Genomic DNA, 23,783 nt, shown 5'->3' with positions numbered 1-23,783 from the left:
TTAAACGGCTTTGGCTTTCCGCATTGTAGTAAATTCTCTACATATATGATTTAAAATCTTTTTATATCTATCTTTAGGCATATCGAATTAGTCTTGTTAATCAAAATTTCTTATAATCGCTATAGAACTACAAATAAATATATAATAAAACTTGAACTTAAAAAAGCAAATCTTGACCATTTTATTATTGAGATAAAAAATGACAACATACAAGTAGACATCATTACAAATAGTTAACTAAAGGTTTTTAAGAACGTGACTCATTTCTTTACGCGTTTTGCACATAGCCTGCAATGGCTCTTTTTTGGGCATAGTTAAACCATTTCCTTCGGACAAACCCACCAACTCTTCACCAATCCTTTTCCATTCAAAACATTGTATCAAAGATGCCAATGTTAATCCCACAACCCGACCCGCAAGCCCTGACCCTGGACATTGCCTACGACCCATCCCGAATGGTATAAACCTATACCCTTCCTTATCGACATTTTCAAACCTTTCTGGCTTGAAACTTAATGGGTCCTCCCAAACAGCCGGGTCTCTATGAATGGCCCATGCGTTCACAATCACAATTGTGCCACGGGCCACATTATACCCTCCAATGGTACAATCTTCTGATGGCTCATGTGGCACCAATAGTGGCGCAGATGGGAACAATCTTAGTGTTTCGTTGATCACGCATTGGAGGTAAGGTAGATTGGGAAGATCGGCCTCTTGTACCAAACGCTCGTGTCCAATATACTTATTGAGTTCTGCTCTTGCTTTGCGTAAGACGTTTGGATGATTCAAAAGAAGGGACATAGCCCACTCTATTGTCACCGATGAAGTGTCGGTTCCCGCTTGTAATAATGTCTACACAAAACTGTCACACCATCAAATTACTATCAAAGAACCAAAATGAAAATTTGATATGGATATGGATATTCTAAGATAAGACCACGATAAGTTGCAAAAGTTGTAAAGGGTCAACAAACTATATAAACGTCATAAAATGTCACAATCAAACTTCCAAATTGACTTTATAAAGGTCAGCAAACTATATAAACATCATAGAATGTCACAATCAAATTCTTAAATTTGATTTATAGAAAAGTCTTAGACGCATTTCATAGGGAGAAATTCTGAGAGATATGTCATAAACCGAGAAAATAAAATAAAGAGAAATGAAATTGAAAGAGAAATCTAATAGATTCTATGAATATACATTACCATTATATTGCCTTTGATTATATTGTCAGTGTAGTATTCTAGTTGCGATTCCTGCAAAGAGAGCATGGCGTCAATAAACGTCTTGCCCTTTTCTTGATCTAAAAACGAACTACGCCTTTTACACCTAATTTCGTCTATCAGTTTTTGCGAAAAGCTATCAAATTTACGTGCTAATTCCAGTAGCCTTTTCTTGAAACCTCGAAAATCAATCCATTTCAAAAATGGGACAAAGTCTCCTGGATTTGGTTCAGCAAGTATTTCAAACATATCTCTTGTCAAATCTTTAAATTCACTAGCTTCTTCAAAATCATCCACTTCATTTCCATAGTAACGTTTTTGAGCTACGATTATCATTAGTATGTTAAACGAAATGGCTTCTATTCTTGACCTCATTTCAACTCTTGTAAAATAATCTTCAAATATATCTTGATAAAGATTCTTGATAAATGATCTAACTTCATGTTCTCGAACACCCATGTAAGATTTGAGTCTAGTTGTCGAAAAAAGTTCAAGATTCATCACTCGACGAAGGTCTCTCCAAAGTTGACCATATGGTGCAAAACCAATTGTTGTGTAATCATAGTGTAGATACTTGCCACTTAGAAACAATGGTCTATTGGCTAAAACAATGTCGTTTTCGATGAAACATTCTTCGACTGCCGATGGTGAGGATATAATTATCACTGGCCGGTTTCCAAACCGAAGAGCCACAATAGGACCATGTTTGGAAGAAAGGTTTTGTAAAATCCTATGGAGAAGTCCATTGAGTAAATGAAGATGGCCAATTATTGGAAGTGAAGATGGACTAGGGGCAATATTTGATTTTGTACTTTTTTTGTGTATGATCAACATTTTGAATACAAAGATAAAAGAGATTAAGGATACAATTAGTGAACCAAAGGAAAAATGAGTTTCCATGATCTTGTTAGGCCAGTATTGTTCTTGCTAATTATAATTGTTAAATTGTATATAGTTCTACGTAATAAACACACCGACGTGCACGCATAAAAACATAATCTACCAATAAACTAAAACTGAATGGTAGTATTCTTTGAATGACGTATGACGTATTTCTTGATCGACACGTGTTATTTTAATTTAGTAACTACTCGTAATATTTATTATTTTGAATTAATCTATCTATCAAGTTTTCTAATTAATATCAAATTCAACTTATATCCATATAATCAATTAAAACAAATTTGTATATTATTATTCAAACATACGTATATGTATATATGCTTATAAATTACAAAAATAATTTAACATGCTCAGTGATGGATGTAGAAAATTGTGATTAACAATTTTAGTTATTAAGTATTATATTAATTTTAATATACATAAGGTAATCTTTAATATGAACAAATATTTATATCTACTTTTACTAATAAACTAAAATAAAATATACTAAAATATTGAGATGTTCTTGATACGATAAGTGACGTCATTCTTGATCGATACGTGTACCTTTAATTTATTTATTTTATTAATTTAGCTTTTATAGTTGTATATAAATTCAATTTCTTTTATTAGACTTAGAATTAAACTAACTCCTGACTTATTAATACAAAAAACATGATTGATCGTAATCTCATTAATAATAGTCTCTTTTTCTTTCTCAATTCTTCAACTCGTATTACTTTTAATAATAAGTAATTAACATGAAGACTTCAAAAAATTGAGTTTACGGTCCGAAATCACAAGGCTATTGCCGTCATCCACTATGCTTACAAGTTTCGATTTTAATGTGATTCTAAAAATTTAAGGTAAATCAAAAACTCTAATTAAACATATATTATATTTAGTTTCAATAATCAGTTTTTTTAAAAAATAATTTATTTCATACCTACGAATCATGTATACGGCATATTCGAATTTCTTTAAGATATAATCTATATAGCTACCGTACATCGTACCGGTATTAAAACTAGTTATATTTATAAATAGAAATTCCTCACTGTATTTTTTTAATTATCGACTCCTCACTGTATTTCTAACTTTAAGAACTTTAAAAATAATATAAGTTTTATATGATTTCAATCAATTTTTTTTAATAAATCTCATTAAAGATCGTGTCCTAGTAATCTTAGTAATTATGTGCACATAATACGAATATAGAAAGACACTCTTTTCAAATTCATTGGAAGACTCGAAGCACATGCCAAGCTCTAATTTCTAATGTCATAGGATTATAATATTAAGTACATAAAAAAACATGTATATTAGATGTTAAATTTTTTGTTTAATGTATTTAAAACTTTATATTCAATTCAATTTTTTAACATAAACAAACATATGATCATAATCATATGTAATATATAGTCAATTCGTAGTATTGAAACTAGTTTAAAACAATAAAAACCGGTTTCTAGACCCATTTTATTACATCGAATGTTTTAAATTTTAATTTTCTAGTTTTTAATGAGCCCAATAAAGAAGCCCAATCTTTGTAACATAAGTACATAAAGGGATTTGTTTGTTAAACTTTGGGCTTTGTTACGATTCATGTTGTCTAACCGGCCTGTTTATAGTTTGGTTATTTTGCTATCAATGATTCAATATCTCGTCATTTCCAAGAAAAAAACCCAGCTTTTTTCCTAGTCAAACTTTCGTCTGACCAAAACTAGTTCACTTTTTAGAAAACGTAACGCTTTGAAATTGGTTTGAGCATAGTATTCGGACCAGTTAGAGGCTGGATGAGATCCAGCTGGGCACAGTTTTGGATAAAATAAACTAGGAAAAAACGTGATTAAAAACTAGTCCATGTTTGACCCAAAAACGAGTTCAAATCGGTTCAAGTTTTGGTCAACCCGGTTTCTATTTCATTGACCAAACCCGGTTTGGATTCGGGTCGGGCAAAACCCAAGCTTTATAAATGGCTATCAAGTTGGGTGATGGATCGAGTTCCTACTGTGATTTGGCTCAGATCCAGGAACTGTTTTGTTGGTAACTCGCTGTGTGGATTATGTGACAAGGCAGATGAAGACATCGAACGTATTATGTGCTCCTGTAGGATTGCAAACGTGGTTTGGGGACTAGTTGGGTCATGGTGCAAAACTGGTTAGCCCATCCTCTTCTCAATCAAGGATCTGGTAGATTTACACAAATCATCTGGGCTTGGCAAAACATGTAGAAAGGTGTACAAAGGTGTCATTCGGGTTACGTGTTGGTGTTTATGGAAAGCAAGAAATGATGAAAGGTTCAACAACGTCGAGGTTTGCCCGGTGAAGATCTTCCACAATGTTAAGTCTCTTGGGTATTTTTGGTAGAAGAATAGAAGTAAACAGGCTAGTATTAATTGATATGATTGGGTAAATTTCAACTGTGTACTTACGTTGTAACTATATTAGTCGCTTGCGGTTTTGCAAGTACTTGTGAATACATACTTAATTTTCAAAAAAATAAACATATACTCATTTATTATGAACTTTTGGAAGACGATACATATTTCCCACACTATCATAACAACTTAATTTATTATTATTTTACAAAAGTTTAGATGTTAGAAAATACATTAATTAGAAGTAGAAAATAACTACAAAACGTATACTTCGTATTCGTAAGTAATGTTACAACTGACTAATTAAAAGGATGTTAGTTATAGGTTTTAATGATACGATTTTCTCATAGTTCCTTAAGAATATGACTTATTCTTTGGCTTGGTCTACACATTGCTTCCAAAGGTTCATTTTTGGGCATAATTAGACCTTTTCCTTCTGATAAACTCACCAACTCTTCACCAGTCCTTTTCCAATCAAAGCATTGGATCAACGTTGCCAACGCTAACCACACGACTCGAGTGGCAAGCCCTGACCCTGGACACTGTCTACGGCCCATTCCAAATGGTATAAAGTTATACCCCTCTTTTTCCACTTTCTCAAACCTTTCTGGCTTAAAACTTAACGGCTCGTCCCATACCATTGGGTCCCTATGGATAGCCCATGCATTTACCAACACCATCGTGCCACGAGCAACATCAAAACCCCCAATGGTGCAATCTTGTGATGGCTCATGTGGCACCAATATTGGTGCCGCAGGAAATAGTCTTAGTGTTTCATTGATGATATATTGGATGTAAGGTATATTTGGAATATCGGTTTCTTGTACCAAACGTTTGTTGGAAATTTTATGTAATAACATAGAATATCCAAGTTAATAGATATGTTAAAAGGAGTTGAAAGAATAATTAACTAATGTGAGTGTCCCACATTGGTAGAAGAATAAACATTAAGTATGTTTATAAGGAGGAGTGTTGGAGGAATTATAGTTCCTTATAAGGGGCTACACCCCAAGTGAGCTAGGAGGGTGCGAAGCACCCGACGCGCCTGCGTCCGTGCCTGAGCCCGGGACCGGGGGCGTGGGCGATGATGCGTAATGTGGCGTTTTAGTGGCGCACGTCTTTATTTTTGGCTAGTTCGGTGTGGCTCGGTTATGGCTTACATGGCTCGATTATGGCTAAGTGTGATGGCTCAAGTGTTAGTGGTTGTGGCTTAAGTGGGATCCTTTGTTCCTGGTTTAACACCTGGAACAACACTTGCATTAGTTCAGCAAGTGACATCTGTTTTAATGTGTTGTTAACCTTCTAATGTTAACAGGTGTTTCCCACTTAACAAAATCTGATTTATATATGTTTTGTAACTGATCAGAATGACAATAACAATAACACTAACACTTTCTCCATCCTGGATCATCTACAATACTCTTTCTCTTTCACTCCACTTCAAGAAGTTCTTGAAGGTAAATTCTGGGTTGTGGTTGACTCCGGCAGTACTAACTGCTTTGGCTGTTGTACCCTGGGAAACTGTCGGGTTCACTTGGGTGGCCCGAAATCAGTTTTAAGGGACCTTGGTTTAACCATATCCTCAGCCCGTTTTTACCTTTCTTTCTGTTTCTGTTTTATTCTTTATTTTGCTTTCTTGTAATTTTGTTGTTGTAATTCGAATGTATCTTCAATAAAATTGTTGTTTTCTTGAATGGTGTTCTAACAAGGTTCATGTCCAATATTTGTATCAAGTTCTGTTTTAGCTCTCTCTAGTACATTAGGATGGTTCAATAGAAGAGACATAGCCCATTCTATCGTCACTGATGAAGTGTCCATCCCCGCTAGTAGCAATGTCTATATATAAAGAATGCAACGGTAATAACAAGTTAATAAGATCCGCAAGGAATATAGAGATACTTTACGACGATAGTTTCATGTATGTGTCTATTTTTTATTTTTATTTTTAACGGTCAAAGATTGAACTGCGACTTTTCCTTGCTGCCGATAATGCTAGAGTGGCTGGCAATTGAAAGTCTGTTTCATGGATGTAATAAAAATTTTAAGACATGACCACTAAGGTATGCAAAAGTCTTAAAAGTCATGCCACTTGCCTATCAAGTTGTTACGTGACATTTAAATTGTTTGTTTTCATATCACTGTGTAATTTGGATAAAAAAAAATAGTATCAAGTTTATGAGGATATGTTGACAAATTATTAAAAGTTAGGATATCTTTAAAGACATTTTATATGCATTGCAATTAATAAAGTAGGCTATCAATTGAACATTATATATATACACGAGTACATACCAATATATTGCCTTTGATTATATCATCCGTGTAGTATTCCGGGTTCTGTTCCTGCAAAGAAAGCAAAGCATCAATGTACGTCTTGTCTCTTCTCTTTTCAGACGAAGAACCGGCCCGTTTACTTCGAATTTCTTCAATGAGATTTTGTGTAAATTTATTGGTTTGATGTTGTAATTTCATCATCCTCTTCTTATAACCCTGAAAATCAATCCATCTTAAAAATGTAATAAAATCTCCAGGATTAGAAGCCCCACTAATTTCAAATACATCCTTAATGACTTTCTTAAACTTATTAGCTTCCTCAAAGTCATCTACATGTGTCCCATAATATCTTTTATTAGCAACCATTCTCATAATTATGTTAAATGACAATCCTTGAATTCTTGACCTCATTTCAGCTTTTGAAAAACCATGAATTGAATCTTGGTAAAGATTCTTGATTAATGATCTAACTTCATCTTCTCGAACACCCGTGAAAGATTTCATTCGAGTTGTCGATAAAAGTTCAAGGGTCATAATTCGACGAAGGTCTCTCCAAAGATGACCATAAGGTGCTGAACCAACTGTGGTGTGCTCATACTCAAGATACTTGCCACTTAATAAAAGTGGTCTATTGGCTAATATGATGTCATTTTTTGTGAAACATTCTTCCACGGCTGATGATGAGGTGACTACAAGAACGGGCCGTGACCCGAATCTAAGAGCCATTACGGGACCATACTTGGAAGAAAGTTGGTGTAAGACTCTATGGATTGATCCATTTATTAAATGAAGATGGCCAATTATTGGGATGGAAGGTGGACTTGGTGCAAGGTTTTTGATCTCTTTTTTGTGTATCCACATTTTGAAAATAAGAATGAGAGAGACCAAAGATGAAAGAAAAATGAAAAATTGATGAGTTTCATCCATCGTTAATTTGTGTCTGTGTTTGGTTATGGTATTCTTGGTAACATACATGGATTGGATATATATAGATATATAATTGAGTACTTTAGGTGCCTTCCCAAAAATAAAGATAGCATGCTTTCAAGACGTGGCTAGGGGATGCTCGGCCCCTATACAAGGCTCCAACTAGTATAACTTTTTAATTTTAAAGCTTAGATTAACTTTGATTTTTTAATTTTAGTTACCTATCAAATTATCAATCAAGCGATCAACACCTTTTAATGTTAAATCCTGACTTCAATGATCGTTTTAAAATTATGTATACACTTTACACAAAATATAAAAATACTAAATTTTTTAACACTAGCATAAATTTTTGTTATGATTTTGGAACCAAAATTCCAAGTTATTCATAGCATAAATTTTTTAACACTAGCATCATATTCATACAAAGTAAAGCTAATTACTATATTGTTATAATTTTAAAGAATTTTTAAATATTTTTTGCTATGTTTAGCATGTTGTGAGAGCTTTTAACACTTTTGTTTATTTTTATTTCCCATTTACTTACTAAAATATATCTATATAAGTTTGTTTACATATAAAATTAGTTTTTGAACCCGGACGTTGTCCCGAGAAATATAATGATACATAAAACTTACAATGTATATTAGATCGGTGACATATGTGTAAAGATAAACGCAAAAGTGTATCGTAAAACTAAAAACTTACAACGCGGAGAATAAAAAGTGGTTCAAAAGACTATTTAAAACTAATACTAATGAATATACTACCAAATAAATAAAAAAAAATCAACGTTAAGTAAAAGCATTAAAAAAAAGGGGAGAAAAAAATCAAATATGCACGTTTAAATCGAAATATGCAGCGACTTGGCAGCCTACTTGCTACCTTTGTTGTTCCTAAGGCCCCCTTAAATGTATATATCTACCAATAAACTAAAACATAAGTGAAATATTCTTGAAACGACATGTGACGTAATCCTTGGTCGACGTGTGTCCTTTTAATTTATTTATTATATTAAATTAGTTTTTTTCTTGTATATGGATTCAATTTTATTGATAGACTTAGATTTAAACCTCAACCCTTGGCTTATGAATACAAAACTCATTATAACCTTATTAAACTGATTATTTTTATATTAATAAAATTGTCTCTTCTTCTTTCTATATTTTTCGACTCCTGTTACTTATAAAGTTATAATAAGTTATTAACATGACTTAAAAAATTTGAGTTTACGATCGGAAAGCACAAGACTATTTGTCGTCATCCACTATGCTTACAGGTTTCGATTTTGATGTAAATGTAAAAATTTAAGATAAATCCAAAACTTTAACTAAACATATATTATATTTATTAATACTGTTTATTATAACTTAGTTTCAATCATCGGTTTACTTTAACCACAATCTATTTCATACCCACGAATTGAGACATATCGAATTGTTTATGATACAATCTATATAGCTACCGTACATCGGACGGATATCGGGTTTAGTATATTAATATAATAGTTGATTGTATTTGCGTTCGAATTTCAAAGGCCGGTGACTTGTATGCATGTGTACGTGCGCATGCAACTTCTTGTGGACCAAAATGTTTGCGTATCACGGAATCGACGAGGAGCCAATTTAAGCGGTTTATTGCAATTTTGTCTTCTAATAGGAATATCAAATATAAGATAAGATAATACAAATTTACAGAGTAAACACCAAGAAATGTGGTGTCACTGCTTACGACTATTTTTCGGTTTCACAAACCTTTAGTAGGGAATCGATAATCAAATATATTTATTATGGGTATCTAATATTTAAAAATATATTTTAATCATCATTTATTTAAAAAAGTATGTATATGAAAATATGAAAAATATCAAATTCAATTCTTGAAGCCTAGGAGAATATGTAGAACGCGTATAAAGAATTTGTATAAAGAAATTATATCTTTCATATTAAAACCATATTTTTTGAGCTTTATAATAAATGTCTAACTATTTAATAACTTTTAAGCTTTTAACTATAAACTTTGGGGTTTTGTTTTATAAAACTTATAAAATATGTATGGTTTATAAGTTGTAAATGATTAATCCTAGATTTATCAGAATGGGGATCCCTTTTAACAAATTTAGCGTTGACTGATCACTTTTACTAATTACAAGTATAACGGGGCCCAAGTGATATTATAGTCTGCATTTCATTTTTCATATCTTGTAGCCCAAGTATTTCTATGACATGTTTATTTTAGGCATTTGTTTCAATCCTCATTCGGCCTCTCCTATACTTTTTTCTCACTTTTTTTTCACTTCTTCCACTATTCATCAGCTTTCTCTCTCAAAGAACACCCCAAGAACACTCCCCTCCTAATACTACTCACTTCTTCCCCACTTCTTCCACTATTCATCTATTATTTAATTATTCCTTTTTTTTTCACAAAATTAATAAAACACATTTTATAATTAAAACAAACACATTACATTTATTATAAAATTAAACATTACACTAAAAAAATAAAGTAAATAAGTTGTGAAAAACGACATTATTAGCAAATTAAAAACTAGACATCAACGTTGATGGCCGTGTTCAGGGAGGTTCCAAACATGTTCGATCAGAGCATTGCGGAGTTGATGGTGAGCCATTCTATCGCGAAGCTCCCCGTACATACGAAGCTGCGTTGAACACCTTTTAGTCCACGTACGGGTTGGGAGTGTAGTATTAGCTATTAACTATTCTTCAAACTTTGTAATTGCACGGCCGTTATCTTCAACGATCATGTTGTGCAAAATCACACAACATAACATGATCCATTTTATCTTGTTGGTACTGTATGGCCGCGCATATTGTTCAATAATTTGCCAACGACCTTGAAGAACCCCAAATGCTCGCTCGACATCCTTTCTTGCAGCTTCTTGGTATCTTTTGAACTTGGTGGTTTTCAGGTCCATCGGGCACTTGAATGACTTAACAAGAGTAGCCCATTCTGGATAAATACCATCTGCTAAGTAATATCCCTTTGTAAACTGCTCCCCATTCACCGAAAACTCTACTTTAGAAGCCCTGTCTTGTAGCAAATCATCGAAAAAATCTGACTCGTTGAGGACGTTGATGTCGTTGTTCGAACCAGCAGGGCCAAAGTAGGCATGCCAGATCCACAAATCATATGAAGCAACCGCTTCAAGCATGATTGTTGGATGTCCCTTGTCGCCTCGGGTGTACTGCCCTTGCCATGCCACTGGACAGTTCCTCCAACCCGAATGCATGCCATCTATGCTACCAAGTATCCCCGGAAAACCATGAACTTGCTCATGTTTGGCAGTTAACCGCTCGATATCTGCTTCTGTTGGCCTTCTTAAGTACTCGTGTTGATACAGGTGTATCACAAATTTGCAGAAAGCGTATAAACACTGATAGCCCGTATCTTGAGCCATCTGCAAGTACTCATCTAAAGCATCAACCTTAAAGCTATACGCTAACTGGCGTATAACAGAAGTACATTTTTGGAAAATGTTGAAACCGGGACTACCATTAGCAAATGTCGCGTCTTTGTGGAAGAACTGAAAGTGTTTCTGTAGCGGTTCACTGCTTTCAAAGGAGTTTATGTCTCGCACTATGCGCAGAAATATTTCCTTTTGCATTCGGAACCTTCGACGAAACATATCAGGTGGGTAAGTTGGTTCTGGCGCAAAGTAATGATCGTATAAAAGCTTTGCAGCAGCCACGTGATCTCGCGAGATCACCCTTCTAGTAAACTTGGGTCTTGAAGAACTTGACACTTCTTGGTTTTGGTTTTCTTCTTCGTCAAAGATAACGTTAAGACACACACCTATGGCTTGGGGATTGAAAACAACATTCATTTGCGTAATAACATTATTGACTACTTCGTAATCGTTTGATTCGTAATCGTCACTAGAGGATGATGATGATGATGAACCAGACATTTTTGGTAGTAGTGTGTGATTGAAATGCTTTAAAAGTTATAAGAATGGATATGTTTAGATTGTTGTGTTTTGAAATGGTAGTGTAATGAGGTTTAAATAGGAGTAAGAAATTAAAAAAAAAAAACAAAACTTGAACCAATTAGCTGTTGGTTTCAAAATTTGGATTAAAATTTTTTTTTTTTTATTTGGCAACGGCTACCTAATTTTCGGGACCCACACATACATTGCCGCTCGTCTACAATTGGGAGAAACACACAAGACGCAGGCCAAGACACAATGGTGCTAATAGCGGCTCTCCCGGGACGCGCGTCGGACGCTGAGAAATGCACGTATAAGCACGGGCCTTATGCTTGGATCCCAAGTAGTTTAATTTTATGGACATGCAAGGAAGTCGACCCCTAATTCTTAATGAGAAACGTTTTGAGATCGAAAGAGAAGTCAAAGTTTGGATCTTTCGAAACTAAGTATTTCATTCGTACATACAAAATAAAAGAAAAAAAAAGAAAGAAATTGTTCATTGTCGTTTTCTGTGGGTTTTGAGTCCCAATACTTTGAAAGTATATGAAGAAGGTTATGATGTAGACAAAGCTTACCATACTAAGGTAGAGAGGTTGCTTCCAAGTTTTACCTAAATGGTAAAAAAGGACCTCCGACCTTTTGCATATATATATTTCATCACACACTAGTTTTAGGTCTATCCCAGACCATTAATTTCAATAATCATTATACAAATTATTCAATACATAGCAAATAAAACTAAATTACTACATAGAAGGAAAAAATGATAAATAAAAGTATAAAATGCTAAACATGTTTTAACACTGTAAGAAGATAGTGCAACAAACATTAGGTTTTAGCATATCTATATTATATGTTTAAAACATTTAGATACATTAGATATATGTTAAAAAAAATTAGGTTATTAATTGTTATATGATGAAATTCATTATATCTAAACAAACTGTTTTTGCAGTTAAGCCTTATATATTGACACTTGAAACCCTGTTTTTTTTAATATCATGTTAAAGTTGTATCATTTAAATGTGAGAGGAACAATTTTCCAGCTTATAACCATCTTACTTTGGTGGGATGGCCATCAGCCGTCACTCTTTGGGGGAAACCCAGATTCGAATTTTGTCAAAAGCATGATTAATTTGTGACTAATTTAATACCTTAATACTATCTTTGTTGGGGACTATGTAGGTATCAAAAAGGTACATGTACTAAGAGGTTCCATCAATGTACCCTTTTTCATATATATTATATTATACGAGTAATATTTTACAGGATTATTCTAGTTTATATGGAGTATACGAAGTATAATGACTATGTTGTGTTACATAACAATACAACAAGTCGTCCACTCGTCCTTCAACAGTAGTTCAACACTAGCAAAGTAGCAAAATTAAGTTATTGGATATATTTTCTTTTTATTGGATATATTTTTCTAAGAGTGCAGGCGTAAGCTATAAATATCTTTTTTAAAGTTAAGCATCCCTTATACAAAGTGAATGTATGTTGTTTACACAAGGTTTCGAATATGTTGATTTAGATATAAAAACTGTGGCAACTTCAGGAGTTTAAGTGACGTGGTCGTTAGGAGGTGAAATACATAATACTTTGGGAGTTTAAGCATCCTTTTATGTTTTCCACTTTTTCTGGTAAGACTTTCAGAAAATTTTTTGTTCTCTTTTGATTTGTGTCTTGTTAGGTTTTATCTAGTAATGTTTGAATGCCACATAAAGCCTAATAGACGTTTATACAAAGAAAGTGTTATTAATAAATTTAATATTACTAGAGAAAAGGTTATTTAAGAACTCATAAAAAAAAAAACTCAAAAATCATTCTGGACCACATATTTCTCTTATTTTTCTCTCTCTTCAATTAAATAATAAAATTCATCCAAATCATTTAAAATGTTTTATCTCACAAACCGTAAATCGTTAGACAAAAAAAAAGTATGGGTAATCTTAAAATTTCATCCTCATTCATTAGAGATCGAATTCGATATACTTTTAACGACTTTTTAATTTTCGTATTTTTTTCCCCTTGTACTTGTATACCTACATGTGTAGGATCATTGTTTTCACATGTAAATTAGTAAATGAACATATGTACACAACAATGAAGGTTAAAGGCGGAGCCCGTTATTCCATGGCGGAGTCATGGTGGCCAAGGGCAGAGCCTATTCAGTCCATGGCAGAGCCATAACGGCTAAGGGCGGAGCTCATTAGGTAGATCACTCATCACCGGTCACCCCCTATGACCTATCACCCTCTATAATGTATCACACTATGACTTATCACCTTCAATGACCTATCACCCCCACCAGCTTTTGTTTATGAATATCCTTAAGGACGAAGCCCGCTCCGAGTTATAATTTTTGTTCAACCTATACATGTGTAAGTACAAAAAAGAAAACAAAAATTAAAAAGTTGTCAAAAGTATATTGAATTGGATCTCTAATGAAAGAGGACGAAAATTTAAGACTACCTATGCTTTTTGTCTCGTTTAACGATTTACGATTTGTGAGATAAAACATTTTGAATGATTTGGAAAAATTTTCATATTTAATTGAAGAGATATAAAGAATGTGTGGTCCAGAATTGTTCTTGAGTTCTTTTTTTATGAGTTCTCAAAATAACTGACCCCAATACTTCTAATACTATCTTATAAAGTATCTTGCCTTTTTTTTTTAAGAAAAGATTATTTGAACTACCTAAAACTTTTCGTTATTCATTAATTTAAATATCTCTATCTAATATACCTATAATACCCTTAAATTTCAACCACCCATCTTTTTCTCTCTCCTCAAATCTCAACCACTAATTTTTTTTTCTCTTCTCTGTGAATCATTTTATTTCTATAATTCATTCAAAATATTTTTTCTCAAAAACCGTATGTCGATAAATTATAAAAATTGTATGGGTGTTCTTAAAATTTCATGCTCTTTCATTAGAGATGTCATTTGATATACTTTCGCCGAATTTTTAAATCTGATGGCGGAGCCCATACAACTAAGGCATTTAGCTATCATACTCTATGACTTGACCTATCACCCCTAACATCTCACCGCCGTAACATGCATGCACTATCTCTCGTATAAATTTAAGTGCCACATAATCTTTTATTATACTAAAACACAGTTGCTCTAATAACTTATTAACCAATCACAACTCTCAATTTCTTTAAATTTTTAATTTTGACTTATGTTGACTTTTTATTATATAAATTAATAAATATTTAAACATATAATTATATATGTCAATGTCGACCCTAACTAAAGATAACTATTATATTAATTATAAATCCTAACTAATGATAACTATTATATTATTTCGGTAACCTCACAAAGGAAACAGTCCATCACTTGAACCAATTTGCTTAATAATTGTGTAAGTAAATTTTGCACGCTCCATACATTTAATTTAATAGTATAAATAAATAAATCTCATTAAATAATATCTTATCTTAATCTTAATTTTAATTTTAATGTATATATAAGACAGTTGAACTAATAATTTATTAACCAATCAAATCGTTCAATTTCATCAAATTGATCATCGCTTATGTCATCATTTAGATTAACTATAAATAAAAAATGTTAATAATCATTATCCAAATATATTATTATATTAGTATTAATATTAAATTAATTTGTAGAATAAGTCTCATTAATTTATTTTGTTTTTGTTTTTCATCAATAATTTATATGTTTTTAGCCCTGAATAGTTAACTTATATTTATTTTTAGCCATCAACTTGAGATATTTTTTAAAAAAGTTTAAAAAATATATTTATATTTAATTTCCTATAGGTATAGTTGTTACTCAAATCAAGAGTCCTAATTTTTATCAAAGAATATGAAAAAACAATCCTAATTGTTATCTAATTATCGTAGGACCGATGATTGAAATAAACCTATTCGTGTTATGGGTCGACATTATGATCAAATACATACACTTGAATGTTAGGTACAAGTTGACAATTATTTTTATATTTTAATTCTTATTTATCTTTCATAATAATATCACATTATTTGTACAACTGGTTTTAAAAATTTCATAATAGATAAATTATTGTACCATGTGCCTTATGAAATCACTAAGGCAAATATATTTATCAATATGTCTCAGCTAATAATGACGGTGACAAACCTGTGATTATTGTAGTACAACTTGCAATTTATATAACACTTAGAACCGTATATTTTCAAACTTATAAGCTTTTATGAATTAAATGTATGAAAATCTAATATTAATAATATCATAAATATTGTGTCCAGTGTTAGACACTGGTATAAAATCTAGTTAGGAGACTAAGTTTTGGAGAAGACACCATCATTATTCATTATATTGATATAAAGACATATATCGATGATATTAATAATACAATATTTCATTTTCTAGGGAATATCTTCATCTTTGTATAATGTTCACCACTCACTAAGTCACAAGTCACAACAGAACTTTGATATGGCCTTATGCGATCTCATTCTACACTTCCTTGGTGGGTTGGGCCTAAATGACCCAAATGTTTTGGGCTTAAATGTGACTCTTTCGTTTTTCTTATATAAACTCTTTCTAGTGATTTTGAAGCGAAGGTGCTATACAGCCTATACTGGACAAGTTAACCGAGGATTATAATTTACTTCCACGCCATTTGATTCAAAGATTCTAATGGTAAATTTGATTTTCATTATTCTCTAAAAACACACCCAAATATACTAACTTTAATTAAAAGAAATAAATTTTGTTATCAAATTGGTCGAGAAAAAGAAACATTGGCTCCTGCTGAGAGACATTAGCTAATATAATCTACCCCTCTTTGCTTATGATTCAATAATTCAAACTCATCGTATCTTTGAATCTGATCTCCTTTTTTTGTGGCAAGGTTGAACACGGACAATCCAAACCGGCCCAACTACACTATCTACACTAACCTTTTAATTTTGCAAAGGTAGCACAAAATCCTTACATACCACTATAACGAGTTTTATTCCCAGGCCAGTTGTTTATATTCACTAATCACTAATCTATAATCATTAGTTGTATGGTTATATATATATATATATATATATATATATATAGGTTGTGATCATTTGAAAACTAAAACTTTCATGAAAACTAGAAAACTGATTAAAACATACTGTGATCTGAATATAACACAAACACATTGTGTTAAGCTCATATCACAGTGTGTTTGAATAATTTTCTGATTTTCACGCTTTATCCAAAACACACTGTGGCTTAAAACTTAACACAATGTGTTTTTAGATTACACAATAAAAACACAAAACATTTGTGTTTTTAAAAACACAATTAAAACACATTGTGTTAAATTCAGATAAAAGTGTGTTTCGACAACTTTTTCCTAGTTTTCACCAAAATTTTAGTTTTCAAATGAATATTTTACATATATATATACATACTTATGTGTATAGTTTTAAATCTTTGTTTATAACTACTATAAATTTTATTCCCAGAGGTTTATCAGGGCCAAATCCTCAAAAGCCCACAAGGGTATGTATGGGAGATGCATTTACATTTATCTGAAAGTGACTGGTTGCATGAACTTAAGTTGATCGAGCATGACTTTGGATTATTTTGGTAAGTCAAATTTGTATGTGTCAAAGAAAGTCTTGGCTGTGCAAATATTGCTAAAACATGTTATATATTGACATATTGTAATCCATCTTTATCTAGTCTGCTATTGACCCATATAATCTTTTTGTTCTTGGTCAAATTTATGTATATATGGTCAAAGTCATACCATACTAATTCCAACTTCCTATTCAGCAATTACCCATTTTCTCCATGTGTTTTTGATCCTTCTTATCATTAATTCTAATCTGAAATTTCTTCTAAAAAACACTTGTCATTAATTTAAGGCAGAAAAAGGATATGGACCATTTTTTTTTTTTTTGAAAGATAAGACATAATATGGACCATTTAACCGGACTAATTCATGCCTCTTGTAAAAAACTCTATAATTCTTAGAATAATTAGGATATCTCATTACGTGTTTAATATTATAATATAAATTAGGATATAATATGGATCATTTAACCGGACTAATTCATGCCTCTTGTAAAAAACTATGTAACTCTTAGAATAATTAGGATATCTCATTACGTGTTTAATATCTATATAATTATTCAAACAATAGAAATTCTAACCTTTTAAAGCCCTCCTCAATATAAAGTTATTTTTAAAATTTGCCACATAAGTTTTTATCCTATGTGTCATTATCACATTTTTTTGACAATATTTATCCATTAAATATTAAATAAAAAAGATATTTATATACAAACTTAAGAAACCAAATCCCTTATATTTAAGAAACAAATCCCATATGCAAAAAAGAAAACTAAAACCGTATAAACTTAAATATGAGTTTAAATTTTCTATATATCTTTTTTTTCCCTGTAAAGGCAATATTATTTATCTAACTTTTTTGATCTTGGATTCATTTAATCAAATCGTATATTATCAAAATCGTTTCATTATAAGAATTTAAACATTTCTAACTAGATAATAATATCACAATTTGATTCATTGAAGTTACGGGTTATGCGGGTTCATTTCTTTTATGGGGAGCAATTGTTTTAATAAATACATGAGTTGTAATTACAATTATTCCTGATCAAATACAATATTTAGAGCAAATATGCAGCCACAAGATACTGTCAATCTCATTTAAACTAGTTTTCACTATACAAGTAGCACGACACCATTAGGTTTCTAAATATGTTCAACTAAGTTTAATTTTTTTTTTGGTATTTAAATGTTGAACATTATATATATTATTGATTTCAATGTCAATATTAAAACTTTTAAAAAATAAATTTGATATCCACACATCGTGCGGGTAAAAAACCTTGTTATAATATAAATTTTTAGTTAAGTAAGATGATAGTTTTTAGATTATCATTCGATTTGAAAGCAACCAATTAAACAATACGCAACTGGAAGTTCGAAGCCACGAACGAATCTGGCAAAAAATAAAAAGAGCACCAAACAACTAAAAACCCACTCGAACACACATAACTACCTACATGTATGAAAGCATATTAACCCGATAAAAGCCATTTAAAATGAAAAATTTTGTCTTCCGTTTTCATTGTAGTCTCATAATTTTGTTTTCTTAACGAACTAAGGTTCCGGCAGGTTGCGTAAGAGGATATTAGATGAATTGGTACATGGTGGAGTCTGAGACTGAGAGGTCTTAAGTTCAAAACCGTGATGTGATGGAGACAGGGGTTTTCTCATAATGAGTTTTCTCTGGAATTGGGGTTTGGTATATGAAGAGGCATGCCGCTGAGCGCAAATTTGTCGTTCAAAAAATTTTTTTGAGTAGGATTACATAACCAAAGGTGTCAATAAAAACTACGTTTTTACAACGACTAGAAATCTACAAATATATAAAACGATACTATAGAATGAAACACTTTAGTGTTGTTGCTCTGGCTCAACTCGAACATAATGTCATTCTTATGTTTCCATAAAAACCAGCAACAAACGTATATACATATGTTACGAATGAAATTGATCACCTATTAATACATAGTGTTGGTATGTGATCACATTATAATAAACGCATGTCCAAAAATAATTTAAGCCTATGGGGTCATGCGAAATAACACGGTAACTCTATACTATTAATTAGTATATTAGAGTAATATATTAATTAATATAATCACGAAATGATTAATTAAACTATATTAAAGGGTTAATAGTATTTAATTAATTAAAAAAGAGATGTTTAAGTGCAATTAGGAATTAGTGTTGTTTCCTAATTCCATTTGATGGGGGGCAAAAGTTATAAGGCTTGGAAAGCCTTTGAAGTTGCTTGCCCATCAAATGTAAAACTCTAACTAATTAGCCTATAAATAGACGGCTAATCCCAAGGGTTTTTAACATAATTACACAAGCAAAAACTCTTCTCTTCTCCCCCTCTTTAGTTCGGCCGAAACCCATCTCCAAAGAGTTTTTGATTTTTAGGGTATTAAACAAAGAGTTGTTTAGTTCGTGTTTCGGGTACTAACATATGGTATAAGGGGGGTCTAGTGTGCGATAGCAGAGGGGTTTTACTTTAAACCTTAAACAATAATAACAATATTATTAATAATATTATTGGAAGCTTTGCGCAAAGATAGATGCTTCAATTCTCTCTTTGTTAATTAATTTAATTACATATTCGATTCTTCCGTTGCGCTTACTTGTGAATGGTTACTTATAGAACGTTGAGTGCTCATAATATTTGTCATACTCGTAAAGGTTATGGTTATAGAAAGTTGTAATAAGCACGTTTATGGATGTAGACTATGATTTTAAATTTTATCTATCAAAATTTTTTTTTTTTTTTTATGTACTTGTAAGAGGTAAGTTTGTTTAGAAGATCAACATAGTCTTAAAATACGTATGCCGTCATTTTTTTCTATATAAAAGTACCTTGATGTATAAACATAGTAAACTATGCTACATCATATCAATTTCGATCTAGTCTTATACGCTTCCTAGCCAAATTTGAATTGCTTTGGGTTCGTGATGCAATCTAATATCCCAAGTTTATAAAGACTTCTTTACTTGTAAAATTGAGATTAACATGTTGAAATTTTTACTTGTCATTTTTGCTAACTAAAGTTAATTTATATCTTTTCAAACTTCATATAGCTATAGTGGTTCTATAGATTAAAAAAGAAAAACTAAGACCAAGCACTTTGAGTGCGATTTTATGAATAAGTTTAGAACAGAAGCTTGCATTTTTTTTATTGTAACAAAATAGTGATCGCCAAGAAGAAAAACTTTTATTAATTAAGTTGGTCATTTGTCGAAATTTTTTTTTTTAGAGTGGGGATATCTTCATATTCATAACGTCAGATACGTATTGGTAAATGTCTAGCGTAGATAGTAATTCTTTTATTTATGGTAGAATAGCACTGTATCCGCGCAAATGCGGCGTTGGTGTGTTGGTGGAGGTGACTGTTGGTAGTGGAGACAACGTCAATTGATGTAGATAAGTGATGTAAATGATTAATTAAGATATTTTAAAATATAAATGATTGATAGTGTAATTTAATCATTAATGTTAAAGAGTTAATGTATGTAAAATATTTAGAGGATGCTAAATGAAAATATTACATATTTTTCAATACTTCCAAAAATATAATGTTATTCTTTTTATAATATAATATAAATATATCCTGTTAGCAAAAATTTATTTCGTTTTTGGTAAATTGTTGAAAACTTGTTTGATTAATATAACTTGACTGTTGAAAAAAATATATTTAACTTTTAACTTTTACGGAAAAATTCATTTAAAGGTAACCTATTTACACAATTTTCCTATTAATAGTAACTTATTTTGTTTTCGTCTATTTAAAGAACCCTATTTTCAAAAAATTTCTAATAAAGGGTATCTCGTTAGTTTTTGACAGACGATGCCCGTTAAGTGCCATATTACCAATGCCACCTAATCAAATTTGCTGACGTGGCAGTTGACTTTGACTAACTTATATTCGTTCAGTTTAATCTAACGAATTTAGGAGGGGTAATTTTAGGGTTCTTGGTTTTGGGGGGAAATAGAAAAGGGGAAAGAATAAGGCGGTGAGACAAAAAAAGAAAAAAAAGAAATATATTTTTTGATATATAAAAATCGATATATATATATAGTTAGAGGGTAAAATAAAATAAGTATTAACCTAAAACAAATAAGGCACAATAGGAATTTGACACATGTAAATAGAGTTAATTATATTTTAAAAAATTTAAGAGGGTATTTTGGGTATATCCAGGGTACAGATCTGGTTCATTATTTTATATATATTTAATTCCCACTGTAACACCCCGAGCTAGGCTCGAAATGCACCGAAAAACATGACAGAAGATGGAATTATCGTAGAACGAGACTATATGAAAATAAAAGGATTCCGTGAACCCAACATTTAGTTTACAAGTTACAAAAGCACAAGGAGCATACAACCATCAAGAGTTTTACAAGAATGATATCAAAAGATGGCTCATGATCCTAAGCGAGTCACATCAATGGGAAATGAATCACGGATCCATGGTCATAATCCAACTTCTAGCAATGCAATCAAGCTCTTGGGTTATCTTGGTTACCTGAAAAGTGTACTAAACAATGTCAACACTAGGTTGGTGAGTTTGTAGGAAAGAAGGAACAAGAACACGTACCAATGCCATCTATCACATACACAAACATAAAGAACAAGAATTTAGACATCAATTAAGTATCTAACATGACCAATGATCTCAGACTTGCACACAATGTCCCTCAGTTGTTCTCATGTCATCCATAATTGTCATCAAGTACGTATCGTACCCGTATAATGTCATCAAGCACTAAAAGTGCCCGTTTGTATTGTCATCAAGACCCTCATTTGCATTTATTGCACATAAATTGATCATCCGTGACCATCATTGTCCACCCATAACCAAACGCCGTGTGTATATACTTCGTATGATACTACTTTTGAAAGGCCTTTGATGTTTATATATAGGGTCACCCGCAGCCTTCCCACCACATCTCCAACCTTTCAAAGGCATTATCATCCTCCATATATACCCAACTATCCTAAACAAACTCATCATACATAAACAAGTAGCCATACAACAAAAACACATAATTGCATGTCATCAAAACCTTCACACAACATGTAATTTACAAATTGTCATCATGCACAAAGTACACTTTTCAGCCCGACTCTTAAAAGAGTAAGGGAAGCTACGAAAACTCACCTTTGCCTTGCAAATGTTAAGGTTAGAATGAACTACAACGTCAATTGTTCACCAAACGTTCCCGACCTATCAATGTATAAGATAATGTCATCAATGTCATCCCCTTAATCCCTAGGACAAGTTGGTCTAGTGGTTCAAGTCAAGTCGCTAACCCACCGACACTACAATAATCTTCCCGAGTAAGAACATGACACTTTGGCTCGACATTTTTAAAAAAGAAGTAAGATTTGACCCAAATGATTGTTACCACAAGAAACTAGACTCTCATACGATTCTAACGATAGGTCATATGGCTCGATTGGACTTACGGATCAAAAGTTATAAACCTTTCAAAATGTTATAAAAATCAGTCCTTAACGGGAGTTACCAAAAGTAACGGCCATCACGCCCTTTAGATACTAACGGCCATTACACGCCCTTCAGATACTAACGGCCATTAACAAGACTAACGGTCGTTACAGGGGCAGCCGTTACGGGGGGCAAATGACTAACGGCCATTAAGATCCCTAACGGGCGTTATGGCCTGCAGATTTTCCAAGATCGATCCAAAACCCATTTCAACTCAAAATCTTGACACAAGGCTCTAATTAGCAGTTCATAAACTACATTTTTGACATACATAACATGTTTTAACTTCAACCAACACAATCCATGTCAAAACTTGATCCATTAACACAAATCTTTGCTTAAATTCGGCCATAAACAACCCAAAAACACCCACATTTCGATTTTTTACTTCTTGTTGATTAAGGATACTTTTAAATCGATTTTTGAACATAATTAGACAAAACCTACATCAAAAACACACTTATTAACACCCATCTTTGCTCAAAATAGTTCTTGACCATCACAAACCCTAATGAAACCCTAGCTTTGAACCCAAATTGATTTTGACCCGAATTCAACCAATGACACTTAGATTTAATTAAGAGACATGCTTAACAACTTGAAATAAGGAATTTGGGCTAGAAATTACTTACCAAAACTTCCACAAGCAACCAAACCCGAATTTGACCTAAATGGAGCTTTTTCTTGCACTTGGAACCTTGAATTTTTGATATGATGCTAGAATGATGATGAGGATGATGATTTTGTTATGATTCTACTTGAACCCCATTAAATTTTTGAATTAAATTAGAGAGAGATTGGGAGCTTGAGTGTGTGTGTGTGTGTTTGTAAGTAAATAAGAGAGAGAAGGAGATGGAGAAATGGGTGGGGGAGAAAGGGATAGGGTTGGGTTAACTTGGGTGGGTCATGGTTTGGGCACAACCCATGGGTAGGATCCATTTACATTTTACTAGTTAGCTTGAATGTCATTTAAGTAAAAAAAAATCGATTAGCACCTATTAATTATCTTGACTAGCACATAATTCTCAACTTGAACAATAAATTGACCCATATGAACA

General features: G+C 32.1%; 3 protein-coding genes across 3 annotated transcripts; all 3 read right to left on the bottom strand.

The window, feature by feature from the left end:
* Positions 1-237: 237 nt before the first annotated feature.
* On the bottom strand, positions 238-2,127 carry LOC122586673 (cytochrome P450 81Q32-like). Its single transcript, XM_043758655.1, has 2 exons — positions 1,210-2,127; positions 238-852 (listed from the first exon to the last, which is right to left on the bottom strand). Exons 1-2 carry the CDS (start codon positions 2,125-2,127, stop codon positions 238-240), a joined length of 1,533 nt encoding a protein of 510 aa, XP_043614590.1.
* A 2,585-nt stretch (positions 2,128-4,712) lies between these two features.
* On the bottom strand, positions 4,713-7,690 carry LOC122586677 (cytochrome P450 81Q32-like). The gene is made up of 3 exons (XM_043758663.1): positions 6,782-7,690; positions 6,202-6,325; positions 4,713-5,324 (listed from the first exon to the last, which is right to left on the bottom strand). The coding sequence occupies exons 1-3, from the start codon at positions 7,688-7,690 to the stop codon at positions 4,834-4,836; spliced, it is 1,524 nt and encodes a 507-aa protein (XP_043614598.1). The 3' UTR covers positions 4,713-4,833.
* A 2,716-nt stretch (positions 7,691-10,406) lies between these two features.
* On the bottom strand, positions 10,407-11,618 carry LOC122586668 (protein ALP1-like). The gene has a single exon (XM_043758650.1). It carries the CDS (start codon positions 11,616-11,618, stop codon positions 10,407-10,409), a length of 1,212 nt encoding a protein of 403 aa, XP_043614585.1.
* Between the last annotated feature and the right edge of the window lie 12,165 nt (positions 11,619-23,783).

This window comes from Erigeron canadensis, chromosome 2, assembly GCF_010389155.1.
Source record: "Erigeron canadensis isolate Cc75 chromosome 2, C_canadensis_v1, whole genome shotgun sequence".
In the NCBI taxonomy this organism is placed as follows: Eukaryota; Viridiplantae; Streptophyta; class Magnoliopsida; order Asterales; family Asteraceae; genus Erigeron; species Erigeron canadensis.
The sequence above is the reverse complement of the archived record's forward strand: the minus strand, read 5'-3'. Positions and strand labels throughout refer to the sequence as shown.